General features: G+C 57.8%; 1 protein-coding gene and 1 long non-coding RNA gene across 5 annotated transcripts in view; one reads left to right on the top strand and one right to left on the bottom strand.

Annotated features, from left to right (window-relative positions):
* Otof (otoferlin) overlaps positions 1-23,262 on the top strand; it is a 67,777-nt gene that overhangs the window by 38,892 nt on the left and 5,623 nt on the right. For all 4 annotated transcript variants that reach the window (XM_027933441.3, XM_071601419.1, XM_071601422.1 and 1 more), the window contains 32 exons: positions 377-508; positions 4,261-4,323; positions 4,731-4,815; positions 8,674-8,833; positions 9,616-9,802; positions 10,091-10,277; positions 10,474-10,697; positions 11,149-11,257; positions 11,738-11,918; positions 11,998-12,118; positions 12,622-12,722; positions 12,846-12,936; positions 13,078-13,194; positions 13,395-13,547; positions 13,879-14,068; positions 14,149-14,273; positions 14,633-14,767; positions 15,474-15,635; positions 15,838-15,957; positions 16,393-16,554; positions 16,675-16,837; positions 17,361-17,431; positions 18,208-18,237; positions 18,575-18,718; positions 19,106-19,172; positions 19,989-20,137; positions 20,221-20,355; positions 20,573-20,710; positions 20,988-21,115; positions 21,208-21,378; positions 21,984-22,144; positions 22,881-23,023. In XM_027933441.3, the coding sequence (XP_027789242.2) occupies positions 377-508; positions 4,261-4,323; positions 4,731-4,815; positions 8,674-8,833; positions 9,616-9,802; positions 10,091-10,277; positions 10,474-10,697; positions 11,149-11,257; positions 11,738-11,918; positions 11,998-12,118; positions 12,622-12,722; positions 12,846-12,936; positions 13,078-13,194; positions 13,395-13,547; positions 13,879-14,068; positions 14,149-14,273; positions 14,633-14,767; positions 15,474-15,635; positions 15,838-15,957; positions 16,393-16,554; positions 16,675-16,837; positions 17,361-17,431; positions 18,208-18,237; positions 18,575-18,718; positions 19,106-19,172; positions 19,989-20,137; positions 20,221-20,355; positions 20,573-20,710; positions 20,988-21,115; positions 21,208-21,378; positions 21,984-22,144; positions 22,881-23,023 (4,305 nt within the window). The remainder of the gene's footprint in view (positions 1-376; positions 509-4,260; positions 4,324-4,730; positions 4,816-8,673; positions 8,834-9,615; positions 9,803-10,090; positions 10,278-10,473; positions 10,698-11,148; positions 11,258-11,737; positions 11,919-11,997; positions 12,119-12,621; positions 12,723-12,845; positions 12,937-13,077; positions 13,195-13,394; positions 13,548-13,878; positions 14,069-14,148; positions 14,274-14,632; positions 14,768-15,473; positions 15,636-15,837; positions 15,958-16,392; positions 16,555-16,674; positions 16,838-17,360; positions 17,432-18,207; positions 18,238-18,574; positions 18,719-19,105; positions 19,173-19,988; positions 20,138-20,220; positions 20,356-20,572; positions 20,711-20,987; positions 21,116-21,207; positions 21,379-21,983; positions 22,145-22,880; positions 23,024-23,262) is intronic.
* LOC139701776 (uncharacterized) lies at positions 9,127-10,241 on the bottom strand. Its single transcript, XR_011704322.1, has 3 exons — positions 10,157-10,241; positions 9,683-9,878; positions 9,127-9,222 (listed from the first exon to the last, which is right to left on the bottom strand). It is a non-coding gene; the product is annotated as an uncharacterized lncRNA (long non-coding RNA).

Below are 23,262 nucleotides of genomic sequence, written 5' to 3'. Positions count from 1 at the left end.
GAAGAACTCAGGGCTCTAGTATCACCTAGGAGCTTTAAAAAACTGACGCCTGAGCCCATCCCTGACACTGGTTGGATTGGCCAGGAGTATGTCCTGAGCACCAGAGTGGGGGGATGCCCCCTGCCCCAGATAATTCTAGTGAACTTGGCTTAAAGGTCACCCATCCCATGTCCTGCTGCAAACCAGGGCACTGAGGCTTGGAAAGGAAAGAGCCCAGGATCTCCCAGCAAACCAGACAGTTGCCAGCGCAGATCCGAGGACGTGACTCAGTCAGTGCAGCTCCCTGAGCCCTCCTGCCCTACTCCTGGGCTCCAGCAGGACCAGGCTCCAAGGCCCACTCAGCTGTCTCCCCAGCTCTTCCTTCTCCTGCCCACAGGTCAGCATCACAGTGATCGAGGCTCGGCAGCTGGTGGGCTTGAACATGGACCCTGTGGTGTGCGTGGAGGTGGGCGACGACAAGAAGTACACATCCATGAAGGAGTCCACCAACTGCCCCTACTACAATGAGGTCAGTGGCCCCATGCCTAGGTGGGGAAAGGGGCCTCCTGAGATGTGGGAGGCGGCTGGGCCCCAGCCCCACCCAGGCCCAAAAGGAGCAGCTGAGTGTCAAGGGATGTACGGTGCTCCCAGCAGAGGTGACTTTGGCCCACTGTGTTATAACGCACTGACACACAGTGCCAAACCCTCTGGACCCCTAGTCTAGAACCCAGTCTGGCCCTGTTCTGGCCAGGGCCACCCATTGAAATGAGTGTGGCCTGGGTGCTCCTGTGCGACTCCCAGCAGCTCCTATGAACAAACCCCACAGCCCCACGAGACCTGGTCCCAGCTATTTTCCAAGCCAGAGCCCTGGGCAGTGCAGCTTTCTCCAGCCCAGCCATCAGTGTGGCACCAACGCTATTAATGAACATTTCCCATGTGCCCAGGACTCTCCTGATGCATTAGTTGCATCAGCCATCAGAGGTTGCCACTGATACCCCACTGCTCACACAGGGACACTGAGACTCCTGTAGGAGGTTCTTACAGCCCCCTCTGGGGGCTTCCCTTCTGACCACTGGCCTTGACTTTGGGTGCAAGAGGTAAAATACTTGGTGCCCTCTCTTGCTTTTTCCAGCCCTTTGAGGTCACATGAAATATGAGGGACCTAGTTCAATGCCCCACCTTACAGAGGAGGAAGCTGAGACCTCAATACCAGAAGAGACTTCCCACTGTCCAAGGGTACAGTCAGTTCAGAGCAGGGGCTAGATTGTCCGGCCTCCAACCCAGGGCCCTGGCTGTCACCAGGGCACAGCATCTTGACCCCTGGGCTCCACATGGAACCCCATCATGACCAGCTCTGGTGAGGGAGGTCCAGGCCTCTCTCAGATGTCTAAGAACACATCAATCTGGCCCAGAAGCCTGGACCCTGAGCCTCCCTTTTCTCAAGGGGTACAAAGTGGCTCCAGGAAATGAGATGTGCTGGAAGACTGCCACTGAGCAGTCTTCCTTCAAGTGAGACACCTGTGCTGCTTCCTGAGGTGTAGGGAGGGCTGAAGGGAGCCATGAGCCGCTGTGGGAATCCTCCAACTGCACCTGCAGGAAGATAAACCTGTGCACACCAGGTTTGCCCTTCAGCCAAAGCCTGGCCCAGGTGTCATGTGTAGCCACAAATGGACCACATCTCCCAGCCAGTTTCTCTTGGGGCCCCAGGGCAAGACGTCACTGCTCAAGACTCCTTCAGCCTTGTGTGGAGTCAGGAAATCTCTGACCTCATGTCAGGACACACCCATGACTAAAAAAGCATCTAACCTAAATAAGGGTCTACTTTCCCATGATAGCTACAGAGACAGGTCCCTGTGACCCAGCATGTTATTTTTTTTTTTTTTTTTGAGGTAAAGCCATGATTGGTGGGCTCAAGGGCTCACTTTGTACCAGGCCCATGCACCTCATGTTCTTTTCAAACTGCTCCCTTCTTCCAAGGTGCTCTGCCACTCCTAGCAAACTCCTGCTACCGTGCAGGGTCCGCTCAGATGTCTTGCCACTGAGCAGTCTTCCTTGCCCTCTCTGGGTCAGAGGGTCAGTTCCAAGCCTTTATTTCCTTTTTCTTCTCTTCCTCTTCAATTAAAGATACCCCAGGGTCACAGAAAGGTACTGCAGCTGACAAATTCTCTGAGCTAGCAGGAACTTTCCTTTGGTTGCACTAAAGGAGCTACAAACAACCAACACGACTTAACAGATTTCTAAGCAATTCCAAAAGGGACTGTGCTCAAGAAATACCAGGAATGTGACCAGAGACAGTTCAGAGGGTGTAGGATTCTGGCCCTAACTGAGCTAGCACGTTGCATGGGGCTGACCCATCTCCAAGGCTCCAGGCCTGATGACCCATCCTGCCTGGCTCTGAGCCTGCCCGGGTGAAGGGAGGTTCATGGAGGGAGTTCTGCCCTCCCAGCACAACCTGTCCCACATGGGGAAGGACAAGCCCTCTTCCCCATGTGCCTGATCCTGCCTGGACATCTGGGGAGCGCCATCTTCCTCCTGCCTAAAATCAACCTCTCCCCTTTGCCATGGACCCTTCTCTTCCTACATCCCGAGGAGTCTGGCACTGCACCGTCCACCAACACGACAACTTTGTCTAAGCCTTTCTTCTGGCTCCTTCGCCTTTGCCTGTGTGGTTTGACTGCAGCACATTTTGTCTAAACACCACTATGAAAACTATGCCTACTCAAGGACAGGAACTAGACGCTCGTCATCCATGGATCAAGGGCTTTGCCCACTCCCATGGACCTCTCCAGCGCCACCTTTTTCTCTCCTCTGTTCCCAGTAGGCATGTGAGTTGTCCCCACCTTCTCTTTCCCAGTCACACCTCAATCTCTGCCCCACAGCATTTCACAAGATCAACGAGGACCTTACTCCTGAGGACCATGTCCCCTGCTGTCCTCTCTCCCTTGACTGCCCAGTCCCTCCATCTGGTTGTCTACCTGCCCCTCCTCTTTTGCTCCCACATGTCTCCAGCTCCTTCTCCCAACCTCCTGCTTCCTCTGCCCACTGCAGAAGTCTGCTTCTTGGAGCCCTATCTTGAGCCCGCCTCCCCTCTGACACTCTCTCCCCCTAGGTCCTTCCTCCATTCAAAAGCTGCAGTCACCATCCAGGTGCTGATGGTTCCCAAATCTAGATTCCCACCTGCCTCTCCAGAGTTGCAGGCTCCCCACCCCCAGCCAGTGCCACCCGGACCTGTTACTGCCACACTGAACAATTAAGGTTAATTGTGCATGTACTGCATCCACACCCGGGTTGAGAGCTCCACCAGGGTCCTCTCATTTCAGGACTTCACAACCACACCTCACAGATGTCCCTGTGCCCCTGGAGAGATTCAACTTGCTACCTGAGACTATTATCCCCATATCACAGGGGTAAACTGAGGCTCAGGAAAGAATGTGATGAATCCCCAAATCGCATCTAGATGTGGCCAGTTCTAAATCTAGTGCTTTTACCCACAGTGCTCAAGGGCGAGGCTCCTGTAGTCAGGAACCTGTACTCTTGTGACTTTTATCCCTAAACGCTTCTTTTCTCACCCGTGAGTTCACCAAAGCAGGGATACTTTTGCTCACTACCCACACCCTTTTCCCAGCCCTTGTACCCCGGCCAGGGACAAGGGTGGGGACCACAAGTGGCAGCCTCCAGCACAAGAAGACAGCTCACACCACTGCATTTTAGGTTTACAGTCAAGGAAGTGCCTTCAACACCTTAGGGCCTCAGCGCTAAGAGTCACCTTATTTTCCCTCTTAACCTCCCAGAAGTTGCATGTTCCAGGCAGAGTTGTGGTTTAATGGCGATATCTGTGTGGCCCTCAAACCACAGTGTATCACACAGTCAAGAGCATTTTCAATTCAGTGACTTATGATATAATATCTCATCAGAGCTTCATGAGGTGGGGGTCCATATCCTCGTTTTACAGCTTAGGAAACTGAGGTTCAGAGAATGTGCTGTTCAAGTCCACACTGCTAGAAAGAGGCAGAACTGGGCCTAGAGCCCACAGTCTTTCTGAGCATGTCAATGTCAACCAGTGGTTCCACTGACTGGCAGCAGGTGGCCCAGCCTAGGGGATGGGGTCCTGCCTCCATCACTCAGAACAGGATGGTTTACCCTACTGCTCATCCGAAACTTGGGGCTCAGGGGAAATGGCCAGGGTACAGACAGGCACTGCCAGAAGGGAGGGGCCTGGCACTGTCCTGGGCTCTAACTGCAGCCCCCCCAGTGACAGCAGCCTGGTCCTTCCCCCTGCAGTACTTCGTCTTTGACTTCCATGTCTCTCCTGACATCATGTTCGACAAGATCATCAAGATCTCGGTGAGTGGGGAGCAGCCCCCGGCAAACAGGGCCACTGGCTTCAGCTGCACCTGTGTGCGATCTTGCTAGGTGGCCCCTCTGGCTGGACCAGTCATATAAAGGTAGCCTGGTGCCTGGACACATGGCTGGGCACAGGGGGCTCAGGATGGATTTTGGCCCCTCCTGTCCCTTTAGCCAGGTGCCTCTGTGACATGTATAACCTACTCGCCAAAAAAAACAGGTGTGGGCAGGAGAGGCGGATGCTGAGCCTGAGTGAGCCACCTCAGCCCTGCCAAACGCTCTCCCCCTTCACCACTAAGCTTGGGTCCCCAGAAAGACTGAGGTGGTGTCAGTGGGCCCCGCCCTGGCCCCATGGAAAGCTTCGCCCCAGCCCTGCCTGACTGGCGGCTGGTGGTTCTGCCCGGAAGGTGATTCACTCCAAGAACCTGCTGCGCAGTGGCACCCTGGTGGGCTCCTTCAAAATGGACGTGGGGACTGTGTACACCCAGCCTGGTGAGTAGCTGTGCATGGGCTGGCCAGCCAGGTGCGTGTGGCTCCGGGAGTGGGGCAGCCATGGTCCTCCCCACCGTGGCAGTTCCTGGGCTCAGCCTGGTGGGGACCACATTCTGGAGACTGTGAGCACACACCACGTGGCCTGAGGGAAATGGTGCGCACAGTGTATACACAAATGTGGGCAACAGCTACCCCGTCTGACAGTTCTCCCTCGTTATCAGGGGAGTAACACCATGCAGAGCCTTGGAGGAATTCTGGACAGGACGTAGCACGTGCTGCGTGGCCGCCCTTGTCTAGGGTGCAGAGAGACGTGCCTATCCTCACAGCCTGGGAGGGTCTGTGGCCAGCCTCCTGCCCCCTGAGCTGGCACCTGCCAAGCAGAAAGGACCCCTTCCATCCTCACAGGAATCCACCATCCTCCTTTGACAGTTGAGGGACCTGAAGCTCAGAGATGCTCCAGGTCTTGCCCCAGGCACCCAGCTGATGTGTGTGTGTGTGTGTGGGGGGGGGGGGTCAGGCCATGTTCTCTAGATCCCTCCTTAAGTCACACTGTTCAATCCAAATGTGGTGGTGATAGCCATTGCTGAATGCAGTATGACAGCCTCTGAGGGACTCCTGGACTCTAAAAGCAGTTTTTTACAAGAAACCCGGGTCACCTGAGGAGCAGCTATGTGGGGCAGAGGTTGGGCAGCTCTGTAAGTACCTATAGACCATGTATGGAGATGGTGAGGCAACCCCAAGGGCTGGCCCAAAGCACTTGTCACTACATGGCCAGCTTGGGGCCCTTTGGGGTTTCAGTTTCACCCACAGTGTCACATTTTACCTTCACAAAACAGTGAAGTAGGCAGCTGCACCTCTTCCCATTTTACAGATGACTTAAATGAGGCTAAGAGCCTTGAGGGGCTTAGAGGTGTCACTTAACTAGAAGGATGAACTCCTGGCACTTGTGGTTCAGCCTAATAGACAGTCAGCTGACACACCTTCAAACTGGGACTCAGATCAAGGAATTTGAGTTCAGTGCCCAGGAATATACACATTAAAATTATAAGATCATAGAACATTCAAGCTACAGCAGACCTTAAAAATATCTGGTCCAATCTTTATTACAATGGAGCTGCCCAGGGTCATGAAGGACTTGCCCAAAGTCTGGGAGTAGAGCTTAGGCCTCAGGCTTCCAGGGCAGTGCCTTCTCCACTGCCCCACACAAGTCATGGGCCCCAGGGGAGGCCAGCTGTACTGACCTCCAGCTCTCTAAGGAACAGGGAAGAGTCAGTCTGCTTTCCAGGAAGCACACACGGCTGTGGGGCCGTGGTTCTGAATGTCACTAGCATCCTGAGGATGACCTCCTCCCAGGGCTGAGCAGTGGGTGTCCCCTGTTGCCATTGGCAGACCTGAGGCTTAGAGTCAAGATGAAGTAGGAAAATAGAGAGAGTAGGGGAGCTCAGTATGCCCCCCTGGGCTTCTGGTTGGTCAGGTCCTGGTCAGGAAAGCATCGCCCTCATGGAGCAGGTCCAGCACTGAGTCAAGCATGCCATCCAGAGGTGGACCCTCCCTACCCCATTATAAGCACATGAGCACCATTCCCATATGGAAACTGAGGCTCACCAAGCTCAAATAGCTGGCCCAGGGCCACACTGGGAGTCAAGTGGGCAGAACTAGGCTGTGGGCCCCAACTTGGGCTCTCTACTAGGGTAACCCATCCCTGGACTTGCTGCTTCTACTGTCTCTGCCCCTGAGCCTGGTGCCCTTCTCAGAGACCAAACCTGGGTAGTGTTGGGAAGATGTTTGCAGGGACCCAGAATTACTGGTTGCTCATACAGGTGGTGTCAGCACCTGGTGGAACGGGAAGAGCTTCGGGGGGTCCAGAGCCTATTCTCACCCTGGCAGGACCCTCTTTACCCAGTCATAGGCGACAGGAGGAAACTTCAAAGCTGCTCTCTGCTGGATGGGGGTGTGGGTTTGTAGGTCACGAAGAGGCCTGGGACGCTGCTTTCCAACCAGCCAGTCAGAGCCAACAGGTACCAGAACCAGACTGGACACAGGTGAAATGATGTTTCAGGCCACTATACACAGAGCAGGGCTCTCGGGCTGTTCTTGCATCTCTGACCTGGGATCACACAATATCAGGACTGGAAGGGCCTCAGAGGTCATCAGAACACTGTGTACCTGGCATAGGGACCCCTGTATCAATGTTGCTGATGGTCACCTAGCCTCTGCTTAGACCTCCCAGCACCCCCTATTTTAGGTATCTCCACTGTGTTTATGTCAGATAAAGAAAAAAAATCTATCGCAAACTTCACCCATGTCTATAGGTCCACTTTTCATGACAGAAAAATATTCCCTCTTCAAATAGCTTTAAGTTTGAAGGTAAAATTCATGTCATTCCTGAGAGTGTGTTATTCCCTTTTCTTGCCAAATTTCCCTAATTCATCTAACCATGTCCAAATCTGCCCACCTGTCCACCCGTCTATCCATCCACCCCTTCTGTCCATATGTTAATGGACCCTGCTATTCATTTATCCATCCACCATCCACCCATCCATCCACTCCACCAGCCAGTCAGCCCACCCAGCCTTCTGTCCATCTCCCATTAGCCATCTACTGTCTGTTCATCTGTCTCCCCCTACAAACATCTGCTCAGGCAAGGCCCTGAAGCTCTGGGATGCCCAGGTCCTGGCCTCCTCCTCTTGAGGCATGCCAGCCCAGCAGAGGTCTCCAGCAACTCCCCACACCTGTGACTTCCTACCCTCTGCCCTCCTTGACCCTCTTTTTAGGCTGCTGTGGCATTAGCTCTACTGAGACACAGCTGGGCTGGCCGAGCCCTGGACAGGCTAGTTTCTACACCCAGCCCCTAACTCCCCCCAAGGAGCCCCTGGGATCACAACCTTAGATGACACAGGCCTGGGCTGCAGTAGAAAGGGGAAGAGGAGGAGGAAGGAAGGGAGTTCTGAGCCTGGGGATCAGTGCCTCACAAAACACAGGGAAAAGCTCCACAAAGCAAGGCTTCCCCTCTGCCTCCTTCCACCTCTGTCCTGGGTTCAACGCCAACCTGAAGGAGCGGGTCTTCCTAAAGTGCCTCTCCTTTGCTCCACACTGTCCTAGGTCCTGGGGACCCTGGGGTAGGACCACAGGCCCCTGTCTTTAGGAGGCTCTCAGTTCAAAATTGAAACCAAACAGCACACAATCACAGTGAGGTGGGAGCCAGACGTGGGGGGCACCAAGCTGTGAGGAAGTCAGGGCAGGGTGCATGGACGAGAAGACCCTGGGGCAACTGGCCAGGGATGGAAGAGGAGGGATGGGACTCATTGACCATGAACACAGTGGCCTGGAGGTGGCATCAGCAGGAGCTCAGAAAGGAATGAGGGCTTTGCCTGGGGAGTAGTGCAGAGCGAGGCAGGGAGAGCCGCAGCAGGAGCCCAACCCAAGCCCTGGGGCTTCACTCCAAGGCACTGGGGAGCCCCAGAAGGTTTGGAAAGCAAGGAGGTAATTAGGTAGGAGCCACCACTTCAGAATACCCTGTCTGGTGGCTATGTGTGTCCGGCTAGAGTGGCGACAATAGGAGAAGCCGCAGGCCAAGAAACCCAGTTAGGAGGCTCATCACCAGGAAGCCACGGCACACATCCCGTGGATGACCTGGGCGGGGCTTGTCCAGCTCACAGCTCCTGAGACCAATTTCCCTCTGTCTCTCCCTGGCCCAGATACAGGCAGAACTGGGGACCCTGGTCTCTGGGACCTGCAGCCTGGGGTCTCTAGAGGCCAAAAAAAGTGCTAAGCTCTGCAGGGCCCTTGGTCTGCCCTAATGGCAGGGAGCTGCAGGGGTGGGGACATTGGGTACAGCACCCCTCATCACCACTGCAGAGCACCAGTTCTATCACAAGTGGGCCATCCTGTCAGACCCCGATGACATCTCCGCCGGGCTGAAGGGCTATGTGAAGTGTGACGTCGCTGTGGTGGGCAAGGGGGACAACATCAAGACACCTCACAAAGCCAATGAGACAGAAGAAGATGACATTGAGGGGTGAGCCCCATCTCGCCCCAGCCCTTCCAGAGGAGCTCCCGGCGTGGACTCCACCCAGAGTTCTTACGTCCACCTCCCTTACCCTTGTTCCCACCAGGTACCCCACACAGGAGGGCCTGGGGCAGGGCAGGAGCAGGGTTGAGGGAGGAGTGCGTTGAAGGTGCTTTCACTCCAGACTTTCAACTCTGAGGAATTCTGTAGGAAGAGTAGACGCTGGCAGACCAGCTTCCAGAAGCTGCCAGGTCGGGAGGGCGCTAGCACCCTCCTGGGAGAGTCCATGTGGTGTGCCAGCTGCCAGCAGCAGAGAGAGGCTTTTGAGAAACATTCTGGGACCTCAGCTGCCTCAGTGGGAAAGAGGGCAGGGATCCAGTGACTCGTGTCTTCCTGGGCTGGGGAAGGAAGAGCAGCTACTTGTGAGGTTTCGTTCTGGGGGACGAAGACTATGGCATGAGGCTGTGCAAATTGATAATAGTACTCAGATTGGCGCCCCGCTCTGTGACAAAGCGTTCCCATATTGTAACCTGTTTGAGCCTATTATATTGTTTTCGGGGAGGTGAATTTTATTGCCCTCACTCTGAGGAAACTGAGGCTCAGTGTGATGGGAGATTTGCCCTGCTTCCCACAGTGAGTGGGTGCCATGAACTCCGGTGTCTTCAATCTGCATCTGGGCCCTCTCAGCTGTCCTTCACAGATTGGGCCAGACCCCAGGGTAGGCAGATGCTAGGGTAGGAGGTGGGGGCCCTGGACCTGGCCACCATGGCCCTGGCTGGATGTGCCGGCAGGAACTTGCTGCTCCCTGAGGGGGTGCCCGCAGAACGCCAGTGGGCCCGGTTCTACGTAAAAATTTACCGTGCGGAGGGGCTGCCCCGAATGAACACGAGCCTCATGGCCAATGTGAAGAAGGCGTTCATCGGTGAAAACAAGGACCTCGTCGACCCCTACGTGCAAGTCTTCTTTGCTGGCCAGAAGGTACGAGGGTATGTGGTGCAGGAGGTTGCGGCTGGGAGTGACAGGTGTCAGAAGGGCAGGTGATGGGCGTGGTGGCCTGGGAAAGACACGAGGTGAAATCTGGAGCCTCCAGCTCAGGCTGGAAGGTGAGGTCAGTCTGGGAATGGTCTTGGCCATGGATGGTGCTCAGAGAATCCTCAGGCCAAGAGCCTGGGGGAGGCGAGTCTGAGAGGCTGGGGACACACACACACACACACACACACACACACACACACACCCTAACCCTCACCCCTCACGCCTTCCCACCAGGGCAAGACTTCGGTGCAAAAAAGCAGCTATGAGCCCCTGTGGAACGAGCAGGTCATCTTCACAGACCTGTTCCCCCCACTCTGCAAACGCATGAAGGTGCAGATCCGAGACTCCGACAAGGTCAACGACGTGGCCATCGGCACCCACTTCATCGACCTGCGCAAGATTTCCAACGATGGAGACAGAGGTTGGCAATGGGAGCCCAGTTGTATTAGGGGTGGGGGCACAAAAGGAAGGAGTAAAGAGACCCTCTCCTCATACCACCCCTGACATCCCGACCCCAGCCTGACAGGGCCTTGTGTGTAGCCCCTGCCTCAAGGAAGAGGGGAAAGTCACGACCCACTCAGTGACCCGGTCCCTCCTCCTTGTCCTTGCTGCCGCAGGCTTCCTGCCCACGCTGGGCCCGGCCTGGGTGAACATGTACGGCTCCACACGCAACTACACGCTGCTGGACGAGCACCAGGACCTGAACGAGGGCCTGGGGGAGGGCGTGTCCTTCCGTGCCCGTCTGATGCTGGCCTTGGCTGTGGAGATCCTGGACACCTCCAACCCCGAGCTCACCAGCTCCACAGAGGTGCAGGTGGAGCAGGCCACGCCTGTCTCAGAGGTGAGGCCCCTGGGGCTGTGCTGCCCTCAGGGCCCCCAGTTCAGCTCCCATCCCACCCTGGAAGCCTGAGTCCTCGAGGGCCCCACCCCAGAATGAGACCTCTGTCCCTTCCAGCTAGGCAGGCCGCTGTCTCTAGGGAGGAGAGGCCTTCATGTGGCCCCTCAGCAGGACCTCTGTCCTCTCTTCCACTTGCCTATACTCTTCTCAGAGGTGCCCCCATGGCCACCATCTCCCAAGATGGTGCCTCGTGTCTGCCCCTCTTCCCGGTCATGTCAGCTCTTCTCCAGGACCATCGAGGCCGAGGGCTTTAAGGTCTGGGCTGCTAACCCCAAAACTAGGTAGGATGCCCTCCATCAGCCCAAAGGGCCAGTCTAGGTCCTGTTGGAAGGAGGCCAGCCCAGGCCATTGCCCCACTGAGGTTTAGCGGTGGTTTGAACTACCTCCCGCACAGAGCTGCACAGGGAAAATGGAAGAATTCTTTCTATTTGGAGCCTTCCTGGAGGCCTCAATGATCGACAGGAAAAACGGAGACAAACCAGTCACCTTTGAGGTGACCATAGGTGAGTGCTGTGCTTACAGAGGGAGGGTCTTCAGGCCGAGGGGCTGCTGGTGGTAACTGTTGGACCCTGCACCCTGACCCCTGGACACAGGCAACATCAACCTCTTTCCCCTGAGTGTCCGCAGGCACCCACACAGCACCTCTGTGGGAGTGTACTTGTTCCCCAGAGGGGCCAACCTTCACTCCACCTTGAGGGCTGGCCTGAATCTGGGACAAGGAAAAGAAAGACAGGACAGGCTACTGGGGGCTAGAGAGGAAGAGTGGGGACCCAGGCCATGTCCTAGGCTGGACCTCATGTTCAGTCAACATCAGGGCTGTCAGCAAGATCCGGGCGACATGGGGATCTTTCTCTGGCTAATGCTCTGTCCTATCTGAGCCCCATTCTCTGACTTTGCCTCTTCCTAAAGAAACACCTAGACTGGACAACTGTTGGGGCCTGGTAGGGAAAGCATTCTCCTCTGATGCCCCATTCTGTGTCCAGGCAACTATGGGAACGAAGTTGACGGCCTATCACGACCCCAGCGGCCTCGGCCCCGAAAGGAACCCGGGGACGAGGAGGAAGTAGACCTGATCCAGAACTCCAGTGACGATGAGGGTGATGATGGCGGGGACCTGGCCTCAGTGTCCTCCACCCCGCCCATGCGGCCCCAGATCACAGATAGGTGGGCTCACCCTCCTGTGGCCTGGTCCTCCCACTTTCTATGGCCCTGGGCCTCAACCTTCCCACACCTCCCACTCCAGGAACTACTTCCATCTGCCCTATCTGGAGCGCAAGCCCTGCATCTACATCAAGAGCTGGTGGCCAGACCAGCGCCGCCGCCTCTACAATGCCAACATCATGGACCACATCGCTGACAAGCTGGTCAGGGCCAGGCGGGGGCTGGGAGTCCTAGGGAATGGGTGTGTCTGAAGGGCTCTCCCAGAGGTCTGCCCAGAGGCTTGCCATGTGGCAGAGTGAGGGGCTGCAGGAATGGCCCCAGTAAGACCTCTGACCACGTCCTGTCCTAAGTCCCAGAACTCTGGAAGAGAGTCTAAGAAGCCTGGCCCCTCCAGGCCTGGGGTTCCCTGGAGGCAGCTAGGCAGGCCTCTGTCTTAATGAAGTAGGCATCTCTCCAGCCTTGAGTCCTGTACCACCCACTAAGGTCACAGCCAGAGGCGACTTCTTCCTTCAGGAACTGAGGTCTCCAGGTTCTACAGAAGAACCTGGGGAGTTGGCTGCTTCCTCTTGATGAATAAGGAATGGCCCTAGTGAGAGATCCCAGGTCACTAGGACCCTTCTTCCTCCCTGATGAACATGGAGGAGACGTTTGGGAGGCCGAGGGGGTGGGCTATGGCCCAGCATGAACCCACACCCCTGGTTCCCAGGAAGAAGGACTGAATGACGTGCAGGAGATGATCAAAACGGAGAAGTCCTATCCTGAGCGCCGCCTGCGGGGAGTCCTGGAGGAGCTCAGCTGTGGCTGCCAGTGAGTGGGCAAAGGGGCGGCAGAAGGGGTGGGCACAGGGTTACCGGACAGAGGGGACCCAGGCCAGGCCTGGGCAGAGGAGGAAGTGCCTATGGGCTAAGCCCTGGCTCCCTCCCTTCCCAGCCGCTTCCTCTCCCTCGCTGACAAGGACCAGGGCCACTCGTCATGCACCAGGCTCGATCGGGAGCGCCTCAAGTCCTGCATGAGGGAGCTGGTAAGGATGTGCTGGACCCCAGGGTTGGAGGAAGGCTCTTGCAGTGAAAAGGGGACATCTGCCTCTGAGGTCATAGTTCCCCCGGTCATGGCCCCAACAGTGCCCCAACAGCCAATCTCCCCCTGCACCCCTTCCCCACAGGAGAGCATGGGGCAGCAGGCCAGGAGCCTGCGCGCCCAGGTGAAGCGGCACACGGTGCGTGACAAGCTGAGACTGTGCCAGAACTTCCTACAGAAGCTGCGCTTCCTAGCAGACGAGGTGCATGGCCTGCAGGGAGGACAGGGGATGCACAGGAATGGGTGGGCCAGACTCCCTGTGCAGCCCCTCCAGCTCAGGCTTGGGGTCCTTCCCTCCAAGGCCCCTTCTTCGTCCAGGTCCAGCCCCCAGGCCAGGCAGGCTCAGGGGCCAGAGTGGAGAAGGTCCTTCTCCCTGACCCCCCTGTCCTTCCCCCGCCATAGCCCCAGCACAGCATCCCTGACGTCTTCGTCTGGATGATGAGCAGCAACAAGCGGGTTGCCTATGCCCGGGTGCCCTCCAAGGACCTGCTCTTCTCCATTGTGGAGGAGGAGCTGGGCAAGGACTGTGCCAAGGTCAAGACACTCTTCCTCAAGGTGCCACAGGGATGGGACTTGGGTCGGGGGAGGTTGGATCCCACTAAGGGTCCCACCCACATCCATCAGGCCTGAACTGATTGCATAGAGCCCTCTACTAACTCGTGTTCAGAAAAGGGCTGGAAAGAGAGCGAGGGGGCAGAGGGAGCTGTGCTGGGGTCCCCACCGGGCCCATACCCTCTGTCCCCACCCCATCCCAGCCAGTGGGATGGCTGCAAAGGGCAGGCACAGCTCTGACCGAGGCCTCCATCAGCCCTCCTTCCCTGCTCCTACCCCTCCTGGTGGGTCCTGGCATTGGCCAGACTCCTGGTGACCCCAATCCTGCCCCCAGCTGCCAGGGAAGCGGGGCTTCGGCTCAGCAGGCTGGACAGTGCAGGCCAAGCTGGAGCTCTACCTGTGGCTGGGCCTCAGCAAGCAGCGGAAGGACTTCCTGTGTGGCCTGCCCTGTGGCTTCGAAGAGGTCAAGGCGGCCCAGGGCCTGGGACTTCACTCCTTCCCGCCCATCAGCCTGGTCTACACCAGTGAGTGAGGACACCTCTCCTGGTGGGCCCCTCTCAGCCAGGAGGGGCTATGCCAGGCCTCAGCCTCCTCTTCTCCACAGAGAAGCAGGCCTTCCAGCTCCGAGCTCACATGTACCAGGCCCGCAGCCTCTTTGCCGCGGACAGCAGTGGTCTTTCTGATCCCTTCGCCCGCGTCTTCTTCATCAACCAGAGCCAGTGCACGGAGGTGAGGGCCTGTGGGGGACATGCCCATAGGCGTGTGATTGTCCCTGATACTTGACCTTCCCCATCTGGAAAGAGCACTGGAGGCCTCTGAGTTGTGGGCCCAGAGAGCAGGTCTACTAGCACCCAGGCTCCTTAGACCTGCAGGCCCAGGTCACACAGGCTAGGACTACAGCTTTGAGGTTGCATCCACAAGGCAAAGAAGACAGGAAGACTTTGTCAGGGCTCTGGAGGCAGACCTCATATTCGCCTTGATTTTAAGATTTCTGACATTCCTGCTCCTGGCTTCCCCGGAATCCCTGACTAGGAATGGTGTCAGCCACTCACTATCACCTGTTCCCTGTCTCCCACCCCATGCCGCAGGTGCTGAATGAGACACTGTGTCCCACCTGGGATCAGATGCTGGTGTTTGACAACCTGGAGCTGTATGGAGAAGCCCAGGAGTTGCGGGATGATCCCCCCATCATTGTCATTGAAATCTATGACCAGGACAGCATGGTATGAGTGGGCGTTGGCACCAGGGACCCCAGCAGCACCACACCTCCCCCCTGGTCCCCTGCACTCAACCTGCTGGCCTCCTCCCCACTCCCTCCTGGGCTGGTGCTGGCTGGGAAGCTGGCATCTGGGCTGCTGACCAGTCCCTCCGGGTGCCTCCTGCCCACCCGTTGCAGCCTAACCTTTCCCAACACTGAGCCTCTGGGATCTCAGGAGTCAGGCCAGGGCATCCTCACCTCCCAGCACAGACATACAGAGCCCAACATCCTCAGGAGATGAGCCGGAAAGTTCTACTGTCACCGCAGGGCCTTTGACCCCCTGCCCACACCTATCAGTCTGTACAGCCTTCAGCTTTCCATGGTGTGGGGGGCTGGGGGGACCTGGAGTGGGGAGTAAAGGATTGGGATGACCCCCCAAGAGTTGGGAAGCCACCAACTCTTCCTACAAACCACCTCACCCATTGAGGTGCCCCTAGAGAGCTCTGGACTAGAATAGAAGGACCTTATTTCTGGTCCTGAGTCCTGCATCTGCCATTCACTGCCTGGCCCTGAATAAGCCTTTGGTTGTCCCTGACACTTGACCTTCCCCATCTGGAAAGTGGGTGATCACACCTGCTCCTTACACCAACGCATGGCCAGTCGTAAGGACCAATGAGATGACAGATGTGAACACAAGTGCAAGAGGCCACCTGGGTTGTTTGTGTTGTCAGGGCAAAGCCGACTTCATGGGCCGGACCTTCGCCAAGCCCCTGGTGAAGATGGCAGATGAGGCGTACTGCCCACCCCGCTTCCCGCCCCAGCTCGAGTACTACCAGATCTACCGCGGCAACGCCACGGCCGGAGACCTACTGGCTGCCTTCGAGCTGCTGCAGGTGGGTCACAGGGGATAGGGCTCAGTCTGGGGCTTCCCTCCTCCCCATGCTGCTGTGAGCCAGTGGGACCAAAGCAGGGGGTGTGGTTCTCAGGGGCGTGGGGCCATTTGGCCATCCTTATCCCCCCTGATCTCAACTCCTGGGGGAAAAGACTCCTCTCCCTGGACTCCCCAGCATGTGACCTATGACCCCCATTCCTCAGATTGGACCGGCAGGAAAGGCCGACCTGCCCCCCATCAACGGCCCGGTGGACGTGGACCGAGGGCCCATCATGCCTGTGCCTGTGGGCATCCGGCCCGTGCTCAGCAAGTACCGGGTAGAGGTGCGCAGGGCCTCTATGGTCCCTCCCTGTGTCTTCCACCTGGCTTTCTTGTTCCCTCTCATTCTCTCCACTGAGAAAGTGCACGTTCCTCTGCAGACAGCAAACCCTGGTGCCTGAGAGGGGAAGTGACTTGCCCAAGGTCACCCCGGGAGCCAGCAGCAGACCCAGGTTCCCACCCCAGGCCAGTGCCTGCCTCCATCTGACTGAGTCACACTGGGGCTCAGGGCCTATCCCAGCAGCACCCCTGTCGGCTCCACCCTCGATCCTCCACACCTCCACTGTGAGGCCCCACCTCACCTCATCAGTTCTCCTGGCACTGTCCCTGCCCACTGAAATCTGTCCTCTGCTGCCTACTGCCAGGTTCCTTCTCAGGAGACCCCGCCACCCACGGCTGCGGCCTGGACTGAGCAGCGCTCCTCCCCAACCCTCTCCCAGGTGCTGTTCTGGGGCCTTCGGGACCTGAAACGGGTGAACCTGGCCCAGGTGGACCGACCGCGGGTGGACATCGAGTGTGCAGGGAAGGGGGTGCAGTCATCCCTGATCCACAATTACAAGAAGAACCCCAACTTCAACACCCTGGTCAAGTGGTTTGAAGTGGTAAGCACAGGCCCAGACAACGGAGGGCAGAGCTGGCGATGGAGCTGGTGTGGCTCCACCTGGTGGGGTTCCTCTGTCCCCTTCTCTGAGGTTCAGGCTTTGTGTCACCAACACCCCCAGGACCTGCCAGAGAATGAACTACTGCACCCGCCCCTGAACATCCGTGTGGTGGACTGTCGCGCCTTCGGACGCTACACACTGGTGGGCTCTCACGCCGTCAGCTCCCTGCGGCGCTTCATCTACCGGCCCCCGGACGGCTCGGCCCCTAGCTGGAACAGCACGGGTATGGCCACGTCTGGGCCCGAAGCCTGGCTCGGCCCCCAGAAGGGCTGCTGCTCTCAGCCCCTGCAAGCAGCCACCAGTGTTATATCCCATGGTCCTGTGGGAGGGCAGGAAGGCGGATGCCAAGAAAGCCTGCCCAGGGCTGCCCCTCACTCTGGAACCGAGTAGGCCAGCCCTGGAAAGGCCCCAGAGGGCCTGAGAGCAGATGTCCTCCTCCACTGGATGGAGGAGACCCAGGCCCTCCCTCCTGGTCCAGCCTCCACTCTGCTGCTGGGCCTCCAGAAGCTCGCCCTTCTTTCTGGCTCACTTTCTCCCTCCTTCTTCCCATCTTTGTCCCTTCAACTATCCTGTCCCTCCTCTCCCCACAGAAAGTTCCAGACTCAATCTCAGGCACCCGCTCTTCTGCCTCTCTGACTCTCACTGTTCTTCCTGCGCCTCCTCTGTCTGTCTGTCTCCCTGTCCAGTGAGGCATCTCCAGGGCTACCATGGGCTATGCAATGGGGGACCCTTCTCTTGCCCCACAGGGGAGGTTGTGGTGAGCATGGAACCAGAGGTGCCCATCAAGAAACTGGAGACCATGGTGAAGCTGGACGCGGTAAGGCAGCCCCAGACTGTCCTTGAACTTGTGACACACTCATGAGCCAGGCTGCTTCACCCTGAGAGATCAGCATTAGGTCACTCCTCTTTCAGTGAGGAGTGTGGTTATCAAGGGCCAACCCGACTGTACAGGCAACTCCACCCTAGCCCTGTCCTGGCATATGTGTGTGCAAGCTTGGCAGGGGAGGGTACGGGAGTGGGGGTGGGGGTGCAAGTTCAAGAACAGAGAGAGCATTAGTAGTGTGAGGTGATAACCTGCAGTCATTTGTACTCCAGCACATGCACCCTAGGCAATGGATTCCTTGTGAAAGCACCCGTGTCCTTCCTTCCAGGAGCCTGGTTTTCCCTCCAAGCCATTTCTAAAACACCCTACAGGCCTGGGCTGGGAAGGATTCCAAGTGGAAACTCCTTATTCCTCTTGGCTTTAGGATGCAGCCAGTTTTAAACTACTGGTGCCTCTTGCCACTGTGCAGACTTGGTGGTGCCCACATTAGTCATTTGTAAAAGCCCCCCGGCTGATCCCAGCGTGCAGCCAGGGCTAGAGCCAGCGTCCCAGAGGGCCTGAGGAAATCCTCCAAGCAGGCCCCAGCAGACTCACCAGGCAGTGTGCTCTCGGGGACGAGGGGCTCATAGCACACCTCGAGCTTCCATTCCTGCATGCACCCTCTGGGCTCCCATCTGTCCCTCTCCTCCACACTTCCTGGAGGGAGCTGCTGCCTGCCCCTTCAGGCCGCAGTGGCTAATCCTGTCCTGTCTCCTGGTTCCCCTCTGCAGACTTCTGATGCCATCATCAAAGTGGATGTGGTGAGTGTGGGGGCCATGCAGGTGCCCTGGGGCCAAAGGACCTACGCTAGTGTCAGCTGTCAGGCCAGAGGGCCCTGCCTCAGGGACCGAGCCATCCCCTGAACCTGAGCGCCAACTACTGCCTCACCCTCATGGTCCTCACAGGGTTGTGGCCCCCTCCCCTACAAAACTCAGCCCTGTCTCTTTGACATGGGTGGCCCCATAGAGCCACATGGGGGCCAGGGCTTTTCAAGAGCAGATGGCCGGAGTGGGAGGGGACCCTCTGGGTCATCCAAGGTTCTGGGAAAGAGCAGGGAGCAGGGGAGCCCACAGGCCTGTAGACCTAGGCAACCCTCAGGCTGAAGAGGAGAAGGAGAAGGAGAAGAAGAAGAAGAGGAAGAAGAAGAAAGGCACCGCGGAGGAGCCGGAGGAAGAGGAGCCAGACGAGAGCATGCTGGACTGGTGGTCCAAGTACTTTGCCTCCATCGACACCATGAAGGAGGTGAGGCTCTGGCATGGCTGGGGGTGAGGAGGAACGGGCGGCCTGCTCACACCCCGTCCAGATCCCCTCCCGCTTCCCCCAGAGCTGGCTCCCCTGCCCTCCGAGTTGGAGTCCCCTGAGAACTCACCTTTTCCGAGCTGGTAGTCCAGTCTGCCCCCACCCCGCCCCTGCTGGCTTGGTTTCCTCTTGTCCTCATTCAATTATCCCACAAACGTCTCTGCAGTCTTAGATAATCCAGACACTGTGGGAGCCCAAAGATAAGATGCCCCACGTGCCCTGAGGAACCTCAGTCACTGGGCAGAAGGGACGTGTACCTTACAGTACTGTGTGGTAGCCAAGGCAAATGGAGCCCCAGGGAGGCAGGGGTGTCACTCTTTCTTTTGGCAGCAACTTCGACAACAAGAGGTCTCAGGGATTGACGTGGAGGACAAGGAGGAGATGGACAGCTCAGAGGGTGAGCCCTGTACCCTGGCCTGCTGCCTCCCGTCCCCAGCTAGGCTGCTGCCCTGCCTGCTCACCAGCGGCTTCGCCTTCCCCCTCCCACAGGCCCTCACAGTCTCCTAGCCTGGGCAGATCACTGGGAGTCCCTAGGTGCCAGGCAGCAGGCGAAGCCCCTTATCTGGAGTAGTTTTTACTCTGACCAGTTCAGCAACGACAGTGGTGGGCAACCATTTAAAGCCACAGAGTATCAGAGCGAGCAGGAACTTCACAGCCACCTCACCCAGCATTTTCCAGACAGTATGGATGAGGATTCTGAAGGGAAGAGACGGTTCTGTGGTCAAATTGGTTCAGGAACGGCTGGTTTAAACATGTTCCTTGGGTTTCAACAGAGCCTTTAAAATGCAAACACTGTAATTCTCTAATAGGAAGATATTATAAAAAATCTTCTCCCACTGAGCCCACCACAACACCCTTTCTTCCAAAGCCGCCAACTGCACCTGTGCTTGATGTTCCACTGGATGCAGTTTGGCACCTTGTTGATACCATGGGCAGGTTAAGCGCAGCTGGAGGGGGATGAGGGGGCCCAGAGCCACTCAGCAGCAGGCCTCTGACTCCAGACCCGGCCTCCTTCCTGGCCCCACTCTGCCAAATGGCACAACCGTAGTCTGTGTTCCCGGGCTTGGCCTAGTGTCGAGGACAATGAGACAGGAAATTAAATAATGAAGAGAAGGAGCGGCGAAGCTGGTTCTCCAGCGCAGGCCTTCTTGTCTGGTCACTTCGGCCCTGCCTCCCCTAAGCTCACTGAGCTCTCCTCTCTGCTTCTGGCCAGGCCTAAAGGGGCCAATGAAGGGCAAGGAGAAGGCAAGGGCTGCAAAGGAGGAGAAGAAGAAGAGAACCCAGGGCCCCGGCCCCGGCCCCGGCCCTGGCCAAGGGTCTGAGGCACCAGAGAAAAAGAAACCCAAGATTGATGAGCTGAAGGTGAGGCTCTGGGGCCCACCCTGCCAGGGAGCGGGGGAGGCGGCGGACAGGCATCGGGCCCTAACGGCCTGGCCCCGGCCCAGGTGTACCCCAAGGAGCTAGAGTCAGAGTTCGATAACTTTGAGGACTGGCTGCACACCTTCAACCTGCTGCGGGGCAAGACGGGGGACGATGAGGACGGATCCACCGAGGAAGAGCGCACTGTGGGCCGGTTCAAGGTCAGGCGAGGAGCACGGCCAGCCCTGGAGCCTCCCACCTCCTCAAGTTCTCTCTGGTCGCCTCACCACTGCCCTAGCCACTCCTTCCAGAACCCCTGGCCACCCCTCGGTCCAGCAGCTTAAGACCCTCCCACAGTAACTGGCCGCTGGTTGTTTGGATGCCACCCCTGCCGACATCCAGGCCGACCCTGACCTGGGCCCCCTTGCCTCTCCCCAGGGCTCCCTCTGTGTGTACAAAGTGCCACTCCCAGAGGATGTTTCCAGGGAAGCGGGTTACGATCCCACCTACGGCATGTTCCAGGGCATCCCGAGCAATGACCCCATCAACGTGCTGGTCCGAATCTATGTGGTCCGGGTGAGGCCCCCTTTGCACCCCCAGCCCTGCAAGTCCTCCTGCCCCGGAGGAACCGGAGCCGCTGGAGACTGACAGTCCTGAGTGGGAGGCACCTGGGGATCATCTGGCCTAGAAGAGGAAGTCAAGGCCCAGGGAAGGGCAGCAACTTGCCTAGGGCCACACAGCGAGTCCCCTGACTGGTCCAGTGCTCCTGCCCCGCCTTCAACATCATGGGACCCTCAGGGAGCAGGGCAGAGGCACCCAGGACCCTCCTCAAACAGCACCCTCCCCACCCCAGGCCACAGACCTGCACCCTGCTGACATCAACGGCAAGGCTGACCCCTACATTGCCATCCGGCTGGGCAAGACTGACATCCGTGACAAAGAGAACTACATCTCCAAGCAGCTCAACCCGGTCTTTGGGAAGTAAGGCGCCTCATGCCCTGGCTTGGCCTCACTCCCAGCCCAGCCCCTGCCACAGCCCAGCCTTCAACGCTTCTCCTAACACCCCCTGCCAGGTCCTTCGACATCGAGGCCTCCTTCCCCATGGAATCCATGCTGACAGTGGCTGTGTACGACTGGGATCTTGTGGGCACCGACGACCTCATTGGGGAAACCAAGATCGACCTGGAGAACCGCTTCTACAGCAAGCACCGCGCCACCTGTGGGATCGCCCACACCTACTCCATGTGCGAGGGGCAGGGTGGGGTGCTGGGGGGGGGCAGGCCTGCTGCACCTGACCCTGAAACAAGACTCAGAGGTGGAGATTTGGGAATGTAGACATACTGTGGTTTCCGTCCCAGGCCAGCGCTTCTCCCCTAAAGGATCTGGGTATAGCCTCAGGGGCCAGGTCTGCAGATTCCAAGGCAAGGAGAGGGCCAGGGGATTCCAGGACAGAGAAGTCAGAGCAAGGAGAAAAGAGTGAACTAGGGAAGGGGGTGAGACAGCAAAGGAGGAGAGGAAGAGTCCTCTGGGGATCTGAATCAGCCTTTGACCTTTAAAGGCTGTGTGACCCTAATCAAGCCCCTTAACCTCTCTGGTTACCAGTGTCCTCATGGGAGTCTTTGAGGTTCCAGGAGAGTAGGCACAGTGGGGCAATGCTTGGGGAACACTGAACACATGGGCCAGTCTGAGCTAGGAGGGGCCAGGCTTCGGGAGCCATGGTACCTTGGGAGACCTGGAACCCCGGGCAGGCCCACCTGTTGACATGAGGCAAAGATCCATTTTAGAGAACTGCCACCAGGGGATGGCCTAGTCCCAGTCAGAGCTCCTCAAGCCTGTGTGTCCCCCACAGACATGGCTACAATATCTGGAGGGACCCTATGAAGCCAAGCCAGATCCTGACCCGCCTCTGTAAAGAGGGCAAAGTAGACGGCCCCCACTTTGGGCCCCCAGGGCGAGTGAAGGTGGCCAACCATGTGTTCACCGGGCCCTCTGAGATCGAGGATGAGAACGGTAAGCGGCCCTGCACCACACCTCCTGGCCCCTTTCAAGGTGGCTCCAAAGGCCATGAGGAACCCATGCTGTCCTGTAAGGCGCTCTCAATGGTGTCCTTATCCACGTCTGGGCTTAGTGACCCTCCACTCCCACCCCAGAGCCCCCTCCTGTCTGCCCAGCCTCTGCCGTCCACCCCTGCACCCCGCTTTCCCACGAACTGCCTTCTCTAGCCCTGCTTGCACCCCTGTAGGCTAGAGAGATTGTCCCCATTCTGTAGATGAGCAAACCGAGACCCCACAGAGGGTGTGACTTGCCCAAGGTCACATGGCACTTTAGAGGCTTGAGGACGCCGGCACAGATGCCTCTGGCTCCAAGCCCTGGGCTGTCCTCACTCCTCTCCCATGAGGCACCTCCCAGAGAATCGGGAGGTAACTGTGCTGCGGACCTATGCCTGGGCCTCAGGTGCCGGGACAGGAGCGGCTTCTCCCCGCTCTGCTCCCTCTCACACGTAGCAGGATTGTTTGCTTAACCTCCCCAAACAGGGGACATCAAGGACACGGACCTTTCTGGGTCCTATGGAGTAGCTGAGATCTGGGGCAAGCCACCTGTGTGCCTCAGTTTCCCCAACAGTAAAATGGAGTTCGGTGACAGGGCTCACAGGCTCAGGGCTCTGTGCCCCTAAGACCCTGACCCCAGCACCGGTGCCTTGGTTCTGGGGAGGCCGGATATGCAGTTGAACCACTGGTACCCATAGGTCAGAGGAAGCCCACGGATGAGCACGTGGCCCTGTCTGCCCTGAGGCACTGGGAGGACATCCCCCGCGTGGGCTGCCGCCTGGTGCCAGAACATGTGGAAACCAGGCCACTGCTGAACCCCGACAAGCCAGGAATAGAGCAGGTGATGCCTTCCTCGCCAGGATCAGGGCTTCCTGGGTATTTGGGATCAGTGAAGATCAAAATGGGCGCATGAAAGTAGAAGAGGGACCTCCTGCCACTCAATGCACTCCCCCAAATCTGGCAGGCACCCACCCACCAAGGCCAACTTGAATGGCCAGTGTCTTTGCTCAGAATGTCTCCCTCAGAAGCTGTGATTGGTTATTGGTGACATCATGGGAATTCCTGGCACCCAAAGATGGA

Source organism: Marmota flaviventris, chromosome 14, assembly GCF_047511675.1.
Source record: "Marmota flaviventris isolate mMarFla1 chromosome 14, mMarFla1.hap1, whole genome shotgun sequence".
In the NCBI taxonomy this organism is placed as follows: domain Eukaryota; kingdom Metazoa; phylum Chordata; class Mammalia; order Rodentia; family Sciuridae; genus Marmota; species Marmota flaviventris.
Note: the sequence above shows the minus strand (reverse complement) of the source record. Positions and strands in the feature narration are given on the sequence as shown.